At 43.8% G+C, this 17,641-nt stretch overlaps 2 protein-coding genes across 2 annotated transcripts; one reads left to right on the top strand and one right to left on the bottom strand.

Moving 5' to 3' along the window:
* Positions 1-9,453: 9,453 nt before the first annotated feature.
* LOC141078406 (olfactory receptor 6N1-like) lies at positions 9,454-10,344 on the bottom strand. Its single transcript, XM_073565142.1, has one exon. The coding sequence runs from the start codon at positions 10,342-10,344 to the stop codon at positions 9,454-9,456; it is 891 nt and encodes a 296-aa protein (XP_073421243.1).
* Positions 10,345-16,433: 6,089 nt separating this feature from the next.
* On the top strand, positions 16,434-17,375 carry LOC141078407 (olfactory receptor 14A2-like). The gene has a single exon (XM_073565143.1). The coding sequence runs from the start codon at positions 16,440-16,442 to the stop codon at positions 17,373-17,375; it is 936 nt and encodes a 311-aa protein (XP_073421244.1). The 5' UTR covers positions 16,434-16,439.
* Positions 17,376-17,641: the final 266 nt, after the last annotated feature.

A 17,641-nucleotide genomic window follows, 5' to 3' on the forward strand; every position in this document is an offset into this window, starting at 1 on the left:
GAGGAGGAACGGCTGGAAACTGAGGAAGGGGTTTTAGGTGAAGGTGCTACTAAATTACTGGGGGAAGGGAGGTCAGGAATGATAAAGGAGGAAGGTTGGGAAACGTTGGAAGGAGAGGGGGGATTGAGTAACAAAGTCTTTTGGTTCTTCTTTGGGGCAGGAATCACCTGCCTGGACCGACTACCACCGTGTGACCGCCTTGCATGGCTTGACCGCCTAGAGCTGGTGGTCCGTGGACAAGTGGAAAAAAACACAGAAAGTGTGTCTCCTATAGGGTGCTCGGTGGTGGCGCTGGCTGTGCTCCTTGAAGGTGAAATGGTGGTGTCGGTGCTCATGGAAGGTGAATTATTCCCGGTGCTTCTGGTGGGAGAAGTGTGGGCGGTGCTCCGATCAGGTGAAGTGGTGGCGGTGCTCCTCTGATGTGGAGTTGTGGTGGTGCGATGAGGAGAAGTGTTGGCGGTGATCCTCTGCAGAGTAGTGGTGGCGGTGCTCCAATGAGGAGATGTGGTGGTGGTGCTCCTCTGAAGTGTGGTGCTCCTTGTATGGTGAGGAGTTGTGGTGGTGCTCTCATACATTGGAGAAGTGACGGTGCTCCGATCCGGAGATGATGTTCTCTCTGTGCTACAAACCGGTGAAGTGGTGGTGGCCCAACCAGATTTTGCGTTGGAAGTGCGCCAAGATGTGGTAACGGTGGCAGTACTGGTACTCCTGACAGGAGCAGCGCATGACATGGTGGTGGCGGCGGGGTGGAGTGACCAGCAGCACTCGACATTGGTGTGGTGTAGTGGTGCCCGGCTTGGCAAGAAATGCAGGTGGCCGCGCAGTGGTATGCAGCAGAAGTCGGTACTGTGGTGAAGCAAGTCAGTGGTGGCACAGGTGGGAATGACAACACTGACTGCTGCACGTACTGATTCTGCTGCATAGCCCGCAAGTAAGCATTGTTGCAGGCGTGTAAGACAGTTAGCTGTTGCTCAGGACTAAGGTGATCCGCCATGCCCCGTTCAATTTTACTAAAGAAATGGTGAGCTGATCTATTGAGGTCGGCCTCCAGCTGGTCAAGGCGCTGGTCGAAAGAGTGGAGTATGTGTTCCATGTGGTTAAAACCACATTCCATTAGTGAGAACCCACTTTCCACTCTTTATGACAGTGTCTTGAGGCTGGCATGAAAGGCCTCGCTCAAGTACATGAACTTGGGCAAGACATTCCTGTCCAAGGCTCTCTGCCGCTGGCGGGTAGTGCCCGCATAACCAGTGGCAGAGACCTGGGACAGGGCAACAGTGGATTGACCAGCTTCCTGGTCACCAGCTGTCTGTGTTGCTGACCTGCAACTTACTTCCTGACTGTCGGATGGCTGGGATGGGTCCGAGGTCGATCGATGAAGAACCGCTCCCGGGACAGGATGCAGGGTGCTGCTCCAGGTGCTGTGGAAAAAAAAGATCAACATTACTATCAAGCATTAACAAGACGGATCAGCTGTGAAATAGAATAGGGTCAATCCAAAATAAAAAACAAGCAAAAAAAAAAAAGCAAAAAAAAAGAAATACTTACGCTCTGGTGGCAAGTACTGGTCGTAAGAATTGCAAGGCGCGATGATAGCAGTACTTGGCTCTTGTCCTTGCAGATGAGCCACTGCGAACCTGTCCATCAGCACGAACATCAGTGTTGAAATGGTCCTTCATCGAGCGCCAACGTGTGTGGACTTTGTTCACTGTTGAAACAATGGAAAAGACAAAAAAAATTAGGTTGTACAACGCAATGATGGTAACATCTGTATCACCACACACACCTGCGCTAAGTTGTCATCAATACTGAATCCGCAAAAAATTGCAATCAAAATGCGTACACTATTGAACCTGATGCTACATGTGTGTTTACTGCAAGGAGATCTCCTTGCAGTAAACACACATGTAACATCAGGATCAATAGTGAACCATAACAAAAAATACAGCATGACAATACACAGTGCGTACACTATTGAACCTGAGGACACATGTGTGTTTACTGCAAGGAGATCTCTTGCAGTAAACAAACAGGTATCATCAGGAACAAGAGTCAATGCAGCATGACATAACAGAGAAATACTTACTGAACGCCTATTTTACAGTTGCAGAGGCGCTGTCCCAGCCCTCCATCACTGCTGCAGCCACTTCATTCCACAGCCGCCGGGTCACCACAATGTCCTTGTACTGCTGGTCACGGCTGTCCCACTACGGCACACGCTCTTGGACAAGGCTGATGAGTTGCTCATTGTTGAGATACACGTCCTCATCCCGTTGTGGAACCTAGAAAAGAAATACATTTAGAATCTTTGCATTTATGGAGATTGATATAGATGGAAAAAAAAGGGGAGAAAAGCAGGACAGAAAAAATAATTGAAAAAAAAACAACTTTCCAACCGTGCGTCTCCTTCCCGCCGTGCTTTGTGTACGCTGCTCCGGCTGCTCACCCTCACTTGGCTGCTCCGATGCTGAGGTCTGTAAAAGAACAGAAATAATTACACTTTTGGACAGGCAGGTATACTTCACAAGGCAGCAAACTACTCACCTCACGCTCTGCGTTTGCCAATTCTTCCGGTGCTGGTGAGTATTCGGATCCAGAAGACATTCTAGCAAAAGCAAAAAATAAAACATTAGTACACATTATATATTTCAAAGCACAGGCTCACAGAAAGTGATATACTCACCTAAAAGCTGCTGTTATCCCAAATATGGATTATCTCTGGCTGGGTGGGTGTATTTTCTTCTTGCAGTCTGTCTGGAGAGTGATGATGGGGCACTACAAAGCCCTTCTTTTATCTCCCATCCTCCAAAACAATGTTTCTTGTTGAGGGGCTGGATTTACACAGTGTGTAGACATTGTTTACTCTGAAATCGCATGCGCTCACAAAGCGCTGACACGCGCACTATACAGTGCACGTCAGCGCACCCATAGACTGTAATACTATTTTTTTGCTCATGCGCAGTTTTAACGACATTGGGCGGAACGAAAAATGCAACATGTAGCGTCTGGCGCGTCTGATCACAGACATGGAAAATGCGCAGCGCACTGAAGCGCTGAGGCATGCGTGCAAACGCTAGACACTGCGTGCGCCATTTTAAAGATAGGGGACACATGCGCGTGAGACCGATAGCGCACAATGCGCTGCGCGATAAAAAGCAAGTGTGAAACCAGCCTTACTTTGTGCTCAGGCGAGCAGGGATAAATTTGTGTTTTGTACCTGTTTTAACTATTATTTTGTGCAATGAAATAAAGAAGAGGTAAAGCCCAAACCAGAACTTCTGTTTCATTGTTTTGGACTGTATATGATCTCACTTTCCTAACGGCTATCCAATGTGAATTGTGAAATTCTAAGGGTTTTAGTAAAAGGAAATTCCTGAAATTCATGCAGCCCGTCTTCTGTCTTAAAAATGTCTCCAGGTCTTCTATAAACATCTACACAATAGTCCTCCTGTCAGCTTAACAATAAAGGAGGATAACGTAAAAACTTTATAGAAGTGATTAAAGGGATCACTGGTTCAAAACAAAATCTATCTCCCACCCCAAGAAAGTATGTTTTTCTTTATTTAACTCAAAAAAGGAAAGGAATTTGCAAAAAAAAGTGGGATTTGTGTTTTTTTCCTTCATTCCCATACACAAAAGAAGACAGAATAGTGCCAATGAAACACTTTAACAATGTCGAAAAACAATAGTGAAACTGTTTATTTTCTTTAAAAATGTAATAAAAGTTATATACAACTCAAAATGGTGCAATTGAAAAATACAACTTAGTCTATGTTCACACACATAGCGGATTTGCTGCTGTTTTTGTTCTGCAGCCATAACTTGCTGTCTTGGCAGAAAAGCGCTGAATTCAGAATGGTTTTCGTGGTGTTTTTGCGGGTGCGCTTTGTTTACATTACATGTTTCATTGTTAGTTTCCTCTGTGTTGGGGAAACCACACAACACGTCAGAGACGGTATAGCTAGCCACAAGTCAACCATTCACTGCGGCAAAACATGGTTACCTCTCCAAATTTTCTGAGAAGAGCTACCAGGATGGTGAGCGGAATGCAAACTATGTCCTACGAGGAACGGGTAAAGAATCGGAGAATGTTTAGCTGCAGTAAAGAAGGCTAAGAGGAGACTTAATAGCTGTCTACAAATATCTCAAGGGCTGTCACATTGTAGAAGGATCAACTTTATTCTCATTTACACAAGGAAAAACTAGAAGCAATGGGATGAAACTGAATAGGAGGAGACACAGATTAGATATTAGAAAAAACTTTTTGACAGTGAGGGTGATCAATAAGTGGAATAGACTGCCACGAGAAGTGGTGAGTTCTCCTTCAATGAAAGTCTTCAAACAGAGGCTGGACAGACATCTGACTGGGATGATTTAGGGAATTCTGCATTCAGCAGGGTTTGGATACAAGAACCCTGGAATCTATGACTCTCCCTTTCATTTTTTCAATGCCAGACACACAGTTTTACCACTATGTTTACACGCCCTGGAACAAGTTTCCAAACTGGCTTAGTGATTGGACCCAAAGAGTGGTCGTAAATGGCTGCACATCCAGTTGGAAGAATGTCTCAAGTGGGGTACCACAGGGCTCTGTCCTGGGCCCTGTATTGTTCAACATCTTTATCAACGATTTAGATGAAGGAATTGAGGGTAAACTGATTAAATTTGCTGATGACACAAAGCTAGGAGGGATAGCTAATACTAGAGAAGATAGAGAGAGGATTCAAAAAGATATAAATAAACTGGAGAAGTGGGCAGCAACTAACAGAAAGGTTTTTAACAGGGAGAAATGCAAAGTACTACATCTGGACAATAAAATGAAAAAAGCATATACAGAATGGGAGGAATAGGGCTAAGTGACAGCACATGTGAAAAAGACTTGGGTATACTAATAGATCACAGACTGAATATGAGTCAACAGTGTGATGCAGCAGCAAAAAAGGCAAATGCAATTCTAGGATGTATTAACAGAAGCATACAGTCTAGATCACGTGAAGTCATTATTTCCCTCTACTCCTCTTTGGTCAGACCTCATCTGGAATATTGTGTCCAGTTTTGGGCACCACATTTTAAAAAAGACATCAACAAACTGGAGCAAGTTCAGAAAAGAGCGACCAGAATGGTGACCGGTCTGCAAACCCTGTCTTATGAGGAAAGGTTGCAGGATCTGGGATTGTTTAGTTTGCAAAAGAGAAGACTGAGAGGAGACTTAATAGCTGTCTACAAATATCTAAAGGGCTGTCACATTGTAGAAGGATCAACTTTATTCTCATTTGCACAAGGAAAGACTAGAAGCAATGGGATGAAACTGAATGGGAGGAGACACAGATTAGATATTAGAAAAAACTTTTTGACAGTTAGAGTGATCAATGATTGGAACAAGCTGCCATGAGAAGTGGTGAGTTCTCCTTCAATGGAAGTCTTCAAACAGAGGCTGGACACTCATCTGTCTGGGATGATTTAGGGAATTCTGCATTGAGCAGGGGGTTGGATACAAGGACCCTGGAATCTATGACTCTCCCTTTCATTTTTATAAAGCCAGACACACAGTTTTACAACTATGTTTACACGCCCTGGAACAAGTTTCCAAACCTCGACGTGGTGATAATATTATTACTTAACTTATCATACTTAACATCAGCAACCAAAAAACCTACGGCACATAGACCGCTGCCCCATCATGGCTTTAAAAGCGGAGAAGAGCCGACCAGGTGGTGTAGCCCAACATTCCTTCTGTGCTTGGGTCCACCGACGCTCCCTTCATGCACTGGGTATCCAGCCATGGGAACACTAACATGACATCACACTACCGTTCCCATCCTGGACATTACACCCTTCATGTCAGGACAAGTAGAAACATGTATGGCTGCAGCACAGTTGTGTATGTAAAGTGGTATCTCATTATTTGCCTGGAATTGCATTTGCAAGAAAAATGTACTGTGTGAACACGTATGACATGTTGATATTCTGATCACGCAGGGAAACCTGTTACATGTACAAACACGTTATATAAAAAATCCTCCTCATCGGGTCTCTCTCACAGCCGGACCTCCTAGATTAGTGGAAAGTTACAAAGAATTTGCAAGCCATCTTCTGATTAGTATGCCAATGCAACATCATCATTGCACATGATGGGGACTACTCATGTGACCACTGGACCAGTGTCCTGCAAATTTTCTCTATAAGTCATAACATACTCCTATAGATCCCCTTTTACTGCAGCAGCCTGACATTGCAACCATGAGAATCAGAGGAGAAAAAGTCTTAAAAAGACTCACACATCTTTAACAGATTCAATAAAAATGTTTTCGATCCAGCAGCAATAGGACCAAAGAGCTGCCGGATTGTAGAATATTCTGGATTATAGGATTAATTTTGGAAGTGAACTCTTGTAGGTCATCAGCATTGAGTATCTTGAAGGGTATCCAATGGCCAAATGCTAGTCATAGGCCGCGGCGTTGATGTAAGGATAACTGTAGATGAAGACACTAGGCCTCTTTCACACATCCGGTGTCAGGGGCCCGGCGGCTTGCGGCAAAAAGCCGGGCCGCCGGATCCGGCCTGCAGTGGTAACACCGGATGTACAGGCAGCGCCTGATGCGGCTTGAAGAACATTTAAAGGAGCCGCAGCACCGGGGGACGAGAGAGCCAGCCGGAGAGAGATCGGGAGACGAGAGAGCAGCCAGAGAGACAGCGGGGACGAGAGAGCAGCCAGAGAGACAGCGGGGGATGAGAGAGCAGCCAAAGAGAGAGCGGGGGACGAGAGAGCAGCCAGAGAGACAGCGGGGGACGAGAGAGCAGCCAAAGAGAGAGCGGGGGACGAGAGAGCAGCCAGAGAGACAGCGGGGGATGAGAGAGCCAGCCAAAGAATGGTATGGAGCGTATGGAGAGAGAGAGAGGGAGAGAGAGAAGGGGAGGGGGAGAGAGAGAGAGATGCGCGCCGGGCACTTGTGGGGTTAAAACTCACAGTGCCCGAACAGGGGTGATGAAAAAGCCGGTCCGGTGCTGCAAAAAAACGTTGCAGCCAACGTTTTTTGCAGATGCCGGACGGTGCATGTTTGCCGTATCCGGCAAAACCTGGAGGCGCCGCATGTCCATCCGGCACGATGCGGCGATCATTACATTCTATGTGAAAAAACCGGATCCAATTCCGGATCCGGTTTTCACAATTTTCGCCACATCATGCCGAATTTAAAAAAACGGATGTGTGAAAGTAGCCTAAGGAATGTAGGTGCCCTACAATAGAAGTTTGGCATCAGTGGTTGGAAATCTCCCGAGGCTTGTACAGAAAGTATCCACAGGCATCGTGTAACTCAGCACATGTCAAAAGACAGTGTGTCATGGCACTGTTGCAGGATATACAGGGGCTAGGGGCTCCTTCCCTATCCCTAAAAGTAGGGGCGCCCAACCTATCCCCAGATTTCTTCTGATTGTGAAGATGCTTGAGCCGCGTGCTTTGCTGAGCTCCAAAATCAGCCCTTATCTGTCCTCTCCCACCAAGGGAAGAGGGGAGTTGTAGTATTGTAGTATAGAGAATACACAAACCAGACTAAGAAGAGATGTACAGAGGTAAATGAAAATACCAATTATTAAAATATGCACACAACAACAGAGTGTAAGTAAAGGTATGAAAAAACAAATAGGAGAGGATGAGGATACGCACACAGACAAATCACCAAGCCACAGTCTCCTGAAAAACACTCCAACACCTCATAACAAAAAACACCTTCAACTTCAGAACCAGGCAGTATTAAACTAACACTGGCAATCCCTGCTTTCCAGAGGTGAGTATATATAGTAGAGAGGAGAGGCCAAAACTGAACAGCTGAGATCATTAAAGTAGGAAAGCTCCAGGAGCTCTCAACTGAACAAATTAACCTCTGCAATGCTATCAGAAACCTGCACTGTTTAATATAATGGTGGCGTGCTTCTAAGCAGTGCAGAAATACGTGAAATCAGACGCTGCAGTCTTCTGGCCTCTCTCTGTTGTGGTAAACCCATGACACTGTGCAGTTCATTCGTAGTGCAAAACCACCTAGAAAACAATAATTAGGCTGTAGAAGAAGTTGAAAAAAAGAAACACTAATAGATATAAAAAAGTAAATGTTTGAAGGACAGGCAATAAAAATGAAATAAATAGATAAATATGAGGTAGACAAAACAAGATTAGAAATGGTTCTAAAACAAAATTTACACGATCTATACAAATTGTATAAAGGAAAAATGTTCTATTCACACTCACAATTTACATTTACACGAGTTGAACAATTGAAAAAATCTGTAAAAATTACTGCACTTTGGGAATTTTATGTAAGTTGCTAGAATATTCTAAATAAATCTAATAATCTAGTCATCATAATCAGTAATCTAAATAAAGTAATAATCAGTAATCTAAATAAAAAAAATTCAAAAAAATACTTATTAATGAAATTAATTAGATTAGATAGCTAATAGATCGATGATAGATACTAGATGTTTGAAAAGCACAGAATATTTTTGACTTTTTTTGTATTTTTTGAACTATTCACAGAATTCGGCCATCGATGATGAGCAATCTGATAGATGATTTAATTACAATGGTCGTTGTGTGTTTAATGCACGTTAAAAATAAAAATCCATTTTACAGCATTTATCTAAATTCTGCTTGGATCTTTCTCCCGCCTCGACTACTGCAACATCCTTTCCCGTGGTCTCCCTGCTAACACCCTCGCACCTCTCCAGTCCATCCTTAACTCTGCCGCCCGGCTAATCCATCTCTCTCCTCGCTACTCCTCCGCTTCTCCTCCCTGCAAATCTCTTCACTGGCTCCCATTCCTTCCCTCAGCGTATCCAGTTCAAATTACTAATACTGACCTACAAGGCCATCTATAACCTGTCTACCCCATATGTCTCTGAACTAATCTCCTGATATCTTCCCTCACGTAATCTCCGGTTCTCCTCCCAAGACCTCCTTCTCTCCTCCACACTTATTCACTCCTCATCCAACCGCCTCCAAGACTTCTCCCGAATATCCCTCATCCTCTGGAATTCTTTGCCCCAACATGTCCGAATAGCAACCACACTCGGATCCTTCAGACGGAACCTGAAAACCCACCTCTTCAGGAAAGCCTACAGCCTGCAATGACCCCGCTGCCTCCTCACCACTACTGGAGATATCACCTCAACCAACACCGGAACTGCTGCAACCCACCAACCTACTGTCTCATCCTGTAGCATGTAAGTCCGAAAGGGCAGGGTCCTCTCTCCCCTCTGTCTCAGTCTGTGATTGCTAGTTTGTTTACTGTAAGTGATATCATTAATTTGTATGTAACCCCTTCTTATGTGCAGCACCCTGGAACCAATGGCACTACAGAAATAAATAATAATATAATTGTTTTCATTTTTGCAGCAAGCAGATATTTTTTAATTTCTCTCTTTATTATTATTACTATTTTTTTTTTGCTAATGTGGATCTCAGTTTTTCTTGCAATGCAATTTTTGAAGGATCTTAGTTCTTAGAGCTTCTGTCCTGATGCCATATATTACTGGGTTTAGGGTGGAGGAAAGTGCCCCCAGCAAAAGCATCACATTGTTGGACACCACAGAAAGAAGTTGTCCTTTAAGTCTGTAGCGGAAGACAAAGAACAAAATTGAGATCATAAAAGCCGTGAAGGCAATGATGTGGGTCACCAGGGTGTGGATGGCCTTCTGGTAGGCTTCTTCAGAGATTTGAAGACACACAATGAATGTCCTTATGTAAGAATACATGACAACTAGGACACAGCTAACTATCATGATTGAGGTCCACGTAAATCCAAATGCCAAACTGAGAGTGGTGTCTCCACAAGCCATACTGGTAAGTGAGATGGTATCGCAAATTATACTGTTAATCATCACCCCACACAAAGTCTGTCTTGAGGCTAATATGACAACTACACATAGTCCCGACAAGACGTAAACCCATATCTCCAACAGAATATTCCGGGCTTTCCTATTGGTCATCAGCATTGGGTATCTTAGAGGATGCTCAACAGCCAAATATCGATCATAGGCCATGGCGGTGAAAGTGAATATCTCAACACAAGGATAACTCTGGATAAAGAAACTTTGAGCCAGGCATTTGGTGTATGGAACAGTGTAGCATCCGGTAAGGAGGTCTATGATAAGTTTTGGCATGATGGCTGTATCTCCGTATATACCACTGACCATAAGATTAGAGATGAAGATGTACATGGGTTCATGAAGAGTCTCTTCCACATATGTAACCATCACGATGGTAAAACATAAAACCATAACTGTCACATAGACCACACCGATGACCAAAGAGAAGAGATACTTCATGTTACTCATCTCAACAAGACCCATGAGGATAACGTCAGTGATGGCTAAAGATACGTTTTCCATTTCTTGCTTTTGTTTCCTGTTGTCATTGAAAGAAAGGCGCTAAGTTTGTAAATATCTTGAAGGTGAAGGAGCAGAACACTGAAGATGATCATTGCTTACTATCTTCAGAGAAGCAAATAATCCAATCCTGGTGGGATCAGGTTTTTATAGACTTTCTGCAGGTGTGCGTATCCTTGATGGGGAATTATCCCTTCGTAACAGGTCGACTCCAAGATACAACAGCTATGCTGGATCTGCAGAGATGACAGATTCCATCTACCTGGAGGGACTGAGACTGTTACAGTTTCTAATTAGTTCATTAGGTAGATATTCAGAAACCTCTCTAGGGATTCTTCATCCTTATCAGAATTTTATTTTTTTGTCACTTACTATATATTGTGGAGGTTTGAATGGAATTCCCCTGCCGCCTATCTCATATTCACCCGCCGCCGCCATCATCCTTTTCCAACGTCGCTTTCGTCGGTCACTGGTGAAAAGTGACCGTCCGGCAACTCCAGTGATTCATGGAGCACCGCAGAGGTCACATTTCAATACATCTCTTTGAAACCTCATTCTGGCCTGTTTCTGGCTCTCATAGACTTGCATTTAGCTTTTGTGACATAACTTTTGACTTCCGACCAGTCTGAAGTTATAGGCACATGTTGGCGCTGCGGGCCTGGTGTGGAGTCGGAAGGAAGGTGAGTTTAAGAAGAGGAGCAGTGGACTTACATTTAAAGCACCACTCCAGCGCTGAAAAAAATTGCTGGAGTGGTGCTTTTGTCTGACTCGTTGCCTTGTATCTATTGAGAGGATGAAGTGTCTTCTTTACTGTGGAAGACTCGGGGGCTGATGTCTCCAGGTCTCTTTACCCAATGTTTTTGCCACATACTGTCATACTGTATATATTCCTGCAGTAATGCACATACACTGTGCACGTTTTACGCCAACGTAAAACTTCACCATTGAGCCCAGATACTGCACTTCCCATCAATCTCAATTTGCTAGTAAACCTTGATGAATGGATGCCCAGTAGAGCTGAGGATGGCCTACTTTTCAGACTAGCAATGAGAGGGGATTGGAATGGAACACCCCTTTAATGCCTTCCCTCCCTTTAAGAGTTGTTATGCACAGTTGTTATTAATGTTAATATTCTATTGTGTTTCGGTACTGCTACACGGCTGTGTATTACCGATGGTCTTTTTAGTACTGACACATTGTGTCTTACCATATTGTACACACTGTAAGATATGGTTTATTATGACTATTCCATTATATTATGCTGCATGCCATTGTATTGTAATATATTCTTTGTATATTAGGGTGAGCCAGTGTATCCTTCGGGTTCAATAGCGGAGGGCACTTGTAGTTTATAGTATTCATAGACTGGGTAAGTGTAGTGTTGGAACGGACCACTAGATGGGGGCATACTAGTGGGTCCTTGATAAGTATAGCTGTAGGAAGTTTCTAGATGGTTTAGTAAGAGCACACACATAGTTAACTGTAGGAGGAGCTGCTGTGGGTTAAGTTAGTGTAGGTGATAGGAATAGCTCAGAAGGGCGAGCGCGCCTGACAGGTCCACAAGGGCTCTAAGCCCAGGATGCCACAGCAGTTACACAACGTTGATTAGAAGCAGAAAATCAGGAGCACAGTCAGGCGGGTGCTGGATAAGACGGGAGCACCTGGGAAAGTTACAGTTCACGTCAGCAGCAGGAATGAAGAAGGAATTGTGGTCCGAAAGTCGTGCAGGGCGCAGAATATTCATGATGTGGCAGATTCTCAATAGGGTTGAGGCCTGCAAGTCTGAGGCGAAGTGGATGAGCGGGATCCCCTATGTACTGAGGTCCTACAGTAATGAAGCTGTGGTCCCGCCAAGGGTTCTACTACCCTGTAATGTAGGTGATGGCGAAGAAAGTAAGAAAGGGAAAGTGCAGGAGGAATGCTGAGTGGACTGTAATGCAACCGATGTGTCCGGGACCGTTCAAGAAGAAAGTAAAAGCGTTAACCTTGCATCAGAACTGGTATCTGTGTCCTTTATTTCATCTACATGCACTGAAAGTAAGTGTGCAGGCGTTGGGTCGCACCGCAGTGGAATCCCTGACCGTCGACCAGCATCCAGAACAGGTACACCGGTAGATGCTGAAATATTCCTGTGGGAGGAGGTCAGGACACCAGAGCCCCGGTATCCTCAGCTGCGACTACTGTCCTGCCCTCCTCTTACACCCCAATATAGTAATAATATTCACCTTTGTGCTCCATAAAGTACTGTTCATCCTTCGTAGTTGAAGATGACCGTGACTTCAGGGTTTAGAGGAGGATAAGTGGATGTGGGTCTGGAGGTGACTGATGAGGCCAATCCTGGCCCTGAAGGCTAGCTCACATACGTGACATAAGTAACTAGTTTTAGTTGGGACAGTAGATACCACTTGTGCGTTGCGAACAGCTTGCATTTTTTTGCCTCAAATAATCGTCTATCTTCATCTGCACATGCTTCTGAGGTGATTCTTCCTTACCAAGCTGAACAGACAAGGCCAAGCTTCTACCATTCATTGATGTTGACTCCAAGATTTTTGAGAGATGCCTGTAAGGCAGTCTTTATAACGTTTCTTCTGCTCACGTTCCCTGACACAGTTCTCCGTACAGTAGTTTAGGCAATCTGCTGTCTGGCAACATGTCCAGCCCACCTGGTTTGGGCTTTCAGCAGAAGTGTGTAAACATTGCAGAGCCCAGATTGTTCCAGGATTGCCATTCCGGGAGCATTGCCACCTGATTTGGAGAAGTCTGCGGAGACAGCTCACGTGAAAGTGATTGAGCTGTTTGGCAAGCTGGCTGCAGAGAGTCCAGGTCTCGCTGGAAGTGTGGTAAGAACCACAGCATGGTGAACCTTCAGATTAGTTGGTAAGGCTGAGTCTCCTTCATTCCCAGACGTTCTTACACAGTCTCACTCCACCTCCCTCCTTCAATAGTAATGCAACCTATTTATGCTCACACAAATAAACGCCCTTCTTTGTCCCCCACTTGATAGAAGCCCCCTTTCAATTCCTCATATAATGATTGTCTTCAGGTCAATAGCATCCAGCGCTTACCCTGTGGGAATTCAGAAGCCTGCAGTCCACGAACATGGAAAAGCCCTTTAATAATAAAAAGAAGCCCTGTAGCCAATATTATCAGCGTCTAGTATACTCACTGTCAGGATTAAGCTCCAACAATCATCACATGGCCACTTCAGAGAATGTGAAAGTAAGTAATAGGTAGGCACCAATGCTTAACCTCCTTTTTTGAGACAGAAACAGCTGCTGAGGAAACTTATTTTCTTGTGATGCAATAGCCAACAATCATTGGACCCGTAGAAGAACTATCCAAGCGCGAAACGGCCGTCGTCCACCTGTCTCCACGCATGTCTTCCCCCATGCCGCCATACCGCTTAATGAATGCCCATACCAGTAAAAATAAACGACTTTTAACTGCAAAGAAAATGGTGAGTGCTGCCTTTCAAGTTTCTTTATGATCACATGTGATTTTCATACTTATGGTCACTTGACAATGAGCTTCTCTTCCTACTTCACTCAACGTTTCACTGAAAATTGAGGGAATTAGGGAGAGCAGTGCGTCGGCATGTGACCAAGTATGCAAATAGCATATGTGCTTGTGGTGGTGGGGTGTTAAATTGAATTCTTGCGCCGGGGGTCGGAAAACCTAGATACACCTCTGCATATGACCAGACCAATTTAGGTTAACTTCTTATATACCAGTGACCAAAATTGTACCCAGTATTATAACTGTATTCACACCGGTGACTTATACAGAGATATAATTATGTTCTTCTCATGAGCATCTCTGCCTCTTTTAATGCATACTATTATTTTATTTGCTTTGGCAGCAGCTGCCTGACACTGGCCACTAAAGTGAATTCTGCTGTCTGCTCATACACCCAGGTCTTTTTCAGTTACAGTTTTACCCAGTTATTTACAATTTAATACGTAATTCTGCATTTTATTTGCTCTGCATAACCTTACATACATCTACATCAAATTTCAATTGCCATTTCTCAGCCCGAAACCTCCAGCTTATATAAATCCTTCTGTAACATTAAATTATCCTCCTCTGTATTGATTATTCTGCAGAGTTTAGATTACAGTAGGTAAAGCAGACTATTCTGAAGAGGAGAAGCAAAGCCATGAGCCTCTTAACATGGCCGACATACACTATCTGGAAAGAAAAAGGGAGGAGTAACTGACATCAGAACAGAGGAAGCAGACAGGGAGAGAGACAGGACAAACTTCTAAAAGGCGAACCTTATTCCAAAGCAATGTAACAGCAACAATACAATCACAATACAATACAATATCATGTGATTTTCAAGTCGTGGCAGTTGCGTGATGGGACAGGTGAGATCCTGGGAAAGGTGAACATTAATTGATTTTTTTAACTCTACCTTTGTTATGATATGGCTTTTTTAATAGAAAATTTGAGAAAATTTCTCATTTTTAATTAATTTCTTTTAAACTATACCGGTAATTAATTCACAGGTGTTGTACATAAGAAGAGGACTCAATGTTAGGGCTGGCGGAACGCACCAAATAGTAAAGAAATGGAGTATAGGTGCGTTCGCAGCCCGGGGTCCTCCATGCAGAGATGTTAACCGCTGCTTGGTAATGGCGGACGCTAGATGACGGTATAATAGAAGAACACACGCGGGTTAACGTCACCCGGTGTGTACAGAGGCGGACTCTGTTGCTTCACAGAGCCGCACTACCGTGGAATATAAATGACGTAGCTAGTTAAAACTCACAGAGCTAGGCAAAGTGAATGCTAGTGTATGGTCACAGAACTCTGCCCAAAGGACACGGGGTCAGAGTCCCTCTAGATCCACTAAGCATGTGGCATCGCACCTGTGAACACCACTAAAAGACGCTGGCTACCGTGGAGTGCAGGCCAAGTGCACAGTGGCATGCAGACAATCCACTGCTTGGCGCTGATGCTAGTCCCTGACTCAACATCCTACCTACACTTCAGCTCAGGCACTATCTGGCCAGGCTGAACAACACATACGTACCAAGGGTAGGGGTTTCTTAATGAGTCATTCACCAGAGACATCCATGCATGCATACAACACTCACTCCACATGGTCTTTCCTAGCGCGCGGCTGTGCGGTCCTTTTATAGCCGCAGCCTTCCGGGACCTTCCTGATGGCCCAGTCCGAGCTGCTTCAGGACCTGAGCATGTGACCTCTGACCGCCAATGAGCGGTTGTCTCCCGCACATGCTCAGATGAGGAAAAGGAGGAAGAAGCGTCTGCTTGCCACTGACTAATGCTGGATGCTATAGCAGAACCTGGGGCAGCATCCAGACCCATAGCATTAGCCTGAGCAAGGTGCTGGGACCGACGTCTCTGCTGAGCAGGAACCTCTGCAGCTGCAGGAGAATGGGAGATCGCAGAGGACATGGCTTGAGATTCTCCCTGTGCAGTGGCGGGAACTCGATGCCTAACAGTCACATAAATAAAATGCAAGTAAATTACGAGAAAAATTAATTGACTGTGACAAACTGGAAGAAAAGGTGTTAAAAAAGTCTTAGAAAAAAAGAAAGACAGCTTTGAAAGTGGCTCAAAATATATAGGGTCCGATACACGAAGAAGACTGACAAATTTCTGATGATGAGATGACAGGAAGGATTCCAGCACAGATGATATGGTAGTTTGTATGTTCATGTCTTCTTTGAAAAAATTGGATTAATTTTGTGCATCTACAACAAAATACTTTGTAATACACTTTATAAAAAAGTTAATCATTTTATGCTATTAGATTGTTTCTTTGTAGAGAAGACGTGGAGCCAATTAGTAAATCTTCTGCCTTGCTAATTGGAACTTGGTGTCTCTGAGGATCTGCTGCAGAACATATATCTATCCAGATGGCTCAAAGTTTATATAGAGCACTTACCCAAAGCCAAATATTATATTATATTATTTCCTGTAGCCTAATCCATCTACATCAAGAAAACTCACATTAGTATTAAGCTAAGTTAAGTGGAGGAGATTTGTTGGAGAGAAGAAGAAGCAGCTACAAGGAAAGAATGGAAAATATGTCTCGAATCACCACCAGTTTTATTCTTCTTGGCGTAGTTGAGATGGAGAAGTTCAGATACCTTTACTCCATAATTGCCCTCTTTGTGTACCTCATCACCATGTTCATATGTTTTATAATCGTGTTCGTTGTCTGGACTGAAGAAACTCTCCACGAACCAATGTATATCTTCATATGTAATCTGATCTTCAATGGGATGTTTGGGAGCACAACTTTTCTCCCCAAGCTTATCATTGACATGCTTTCTGGATCTAGCAAGATCACATTTTCTGATTGCCTTCTCCAGTCCTTCTTCCTTCATAGTTTTGCTGCTGTTGAAGTATTTACTTTCACCATTATGGCCTATGACCGATATCTGGCCATTGGTCAACCACTGAGATACCCAACACTGATGACAAAGGGCAAAGCCCTAAGACTTATAGCCGTAAACTGGTCTTTGGCTTTCATTGTGGTCTTCATACCTGTTATAATGACAGCTTATTTGCCTCTCTGTGGAGAATATCTCAATAATGTGTTTTGTGATAACATGTCTCTTATTAAGTTGGCTTGTGGTGATGCTTTGGTCAATAATATCTTCGGAGCAGTGGAGGCTTTTCTGATAGACATCAGCTGTCTACTCATCATCATCTACTGTTATATAAGAACATTCATAATTTGTCTCAGAATTTCTAAAGAAGCTTGTCAAAAAGCCATCAGGACACTTGTTAGCCACCTCGTGACGTTCTCCTCTTTTATGATCACGAGCTTTTTTGTATTATTGCGCTACCGAATAAACAGTGGGTCGATCACTCTAGCGGCCCATGTCTTGATCACAGTCATTGGTTTGATGACTCCAATTACAGTGAATCCTATCATTTATGGGATAAGAACAGAAGCGCTGAAGATTAAGATCTTACAGAAGTTCCAGAAAATAAAGAGTCAAAATCTACCGTAAATCATTTTAACATTTGAAGAAATAGCTCGGCTACAACGGGCTGTTATTGGGGGAACAAACTTTTGCTTTAGAGTCAGACCTGGAGTTAATGGAAATGAATGAATCTTCTGAAATTCAAATTCTGCAGGTTTGTTTGAATTTAGTCCGGAAATTTGATTCAAATCGAATTTAGGGCATTGGTGTAAATTTAGCGCAAATCAAAACTACCACAAAGTGGTTAATAATAAAAACTCTTGTGCTGCTCCTCTCTCTTTTGCCCTCCACTT

Source organism: Dendrobates tinctorius, unplaced genomic scaffold, assembly GCF_039654945.1.
Source record: "Dendrobates tinctorius isolate UK_male_01 unplaced genomic scaffold, ASM3965494v1 ptg000557l, whole genome shotgun sequence".
Taxonomy (NCBI): domain Eukaryota; kingdom Metazoa; phylum Chordata; class Amphibia; order Anura; family Dendrobatidae; genus Dendrobates; species Dendrobates tinctorius.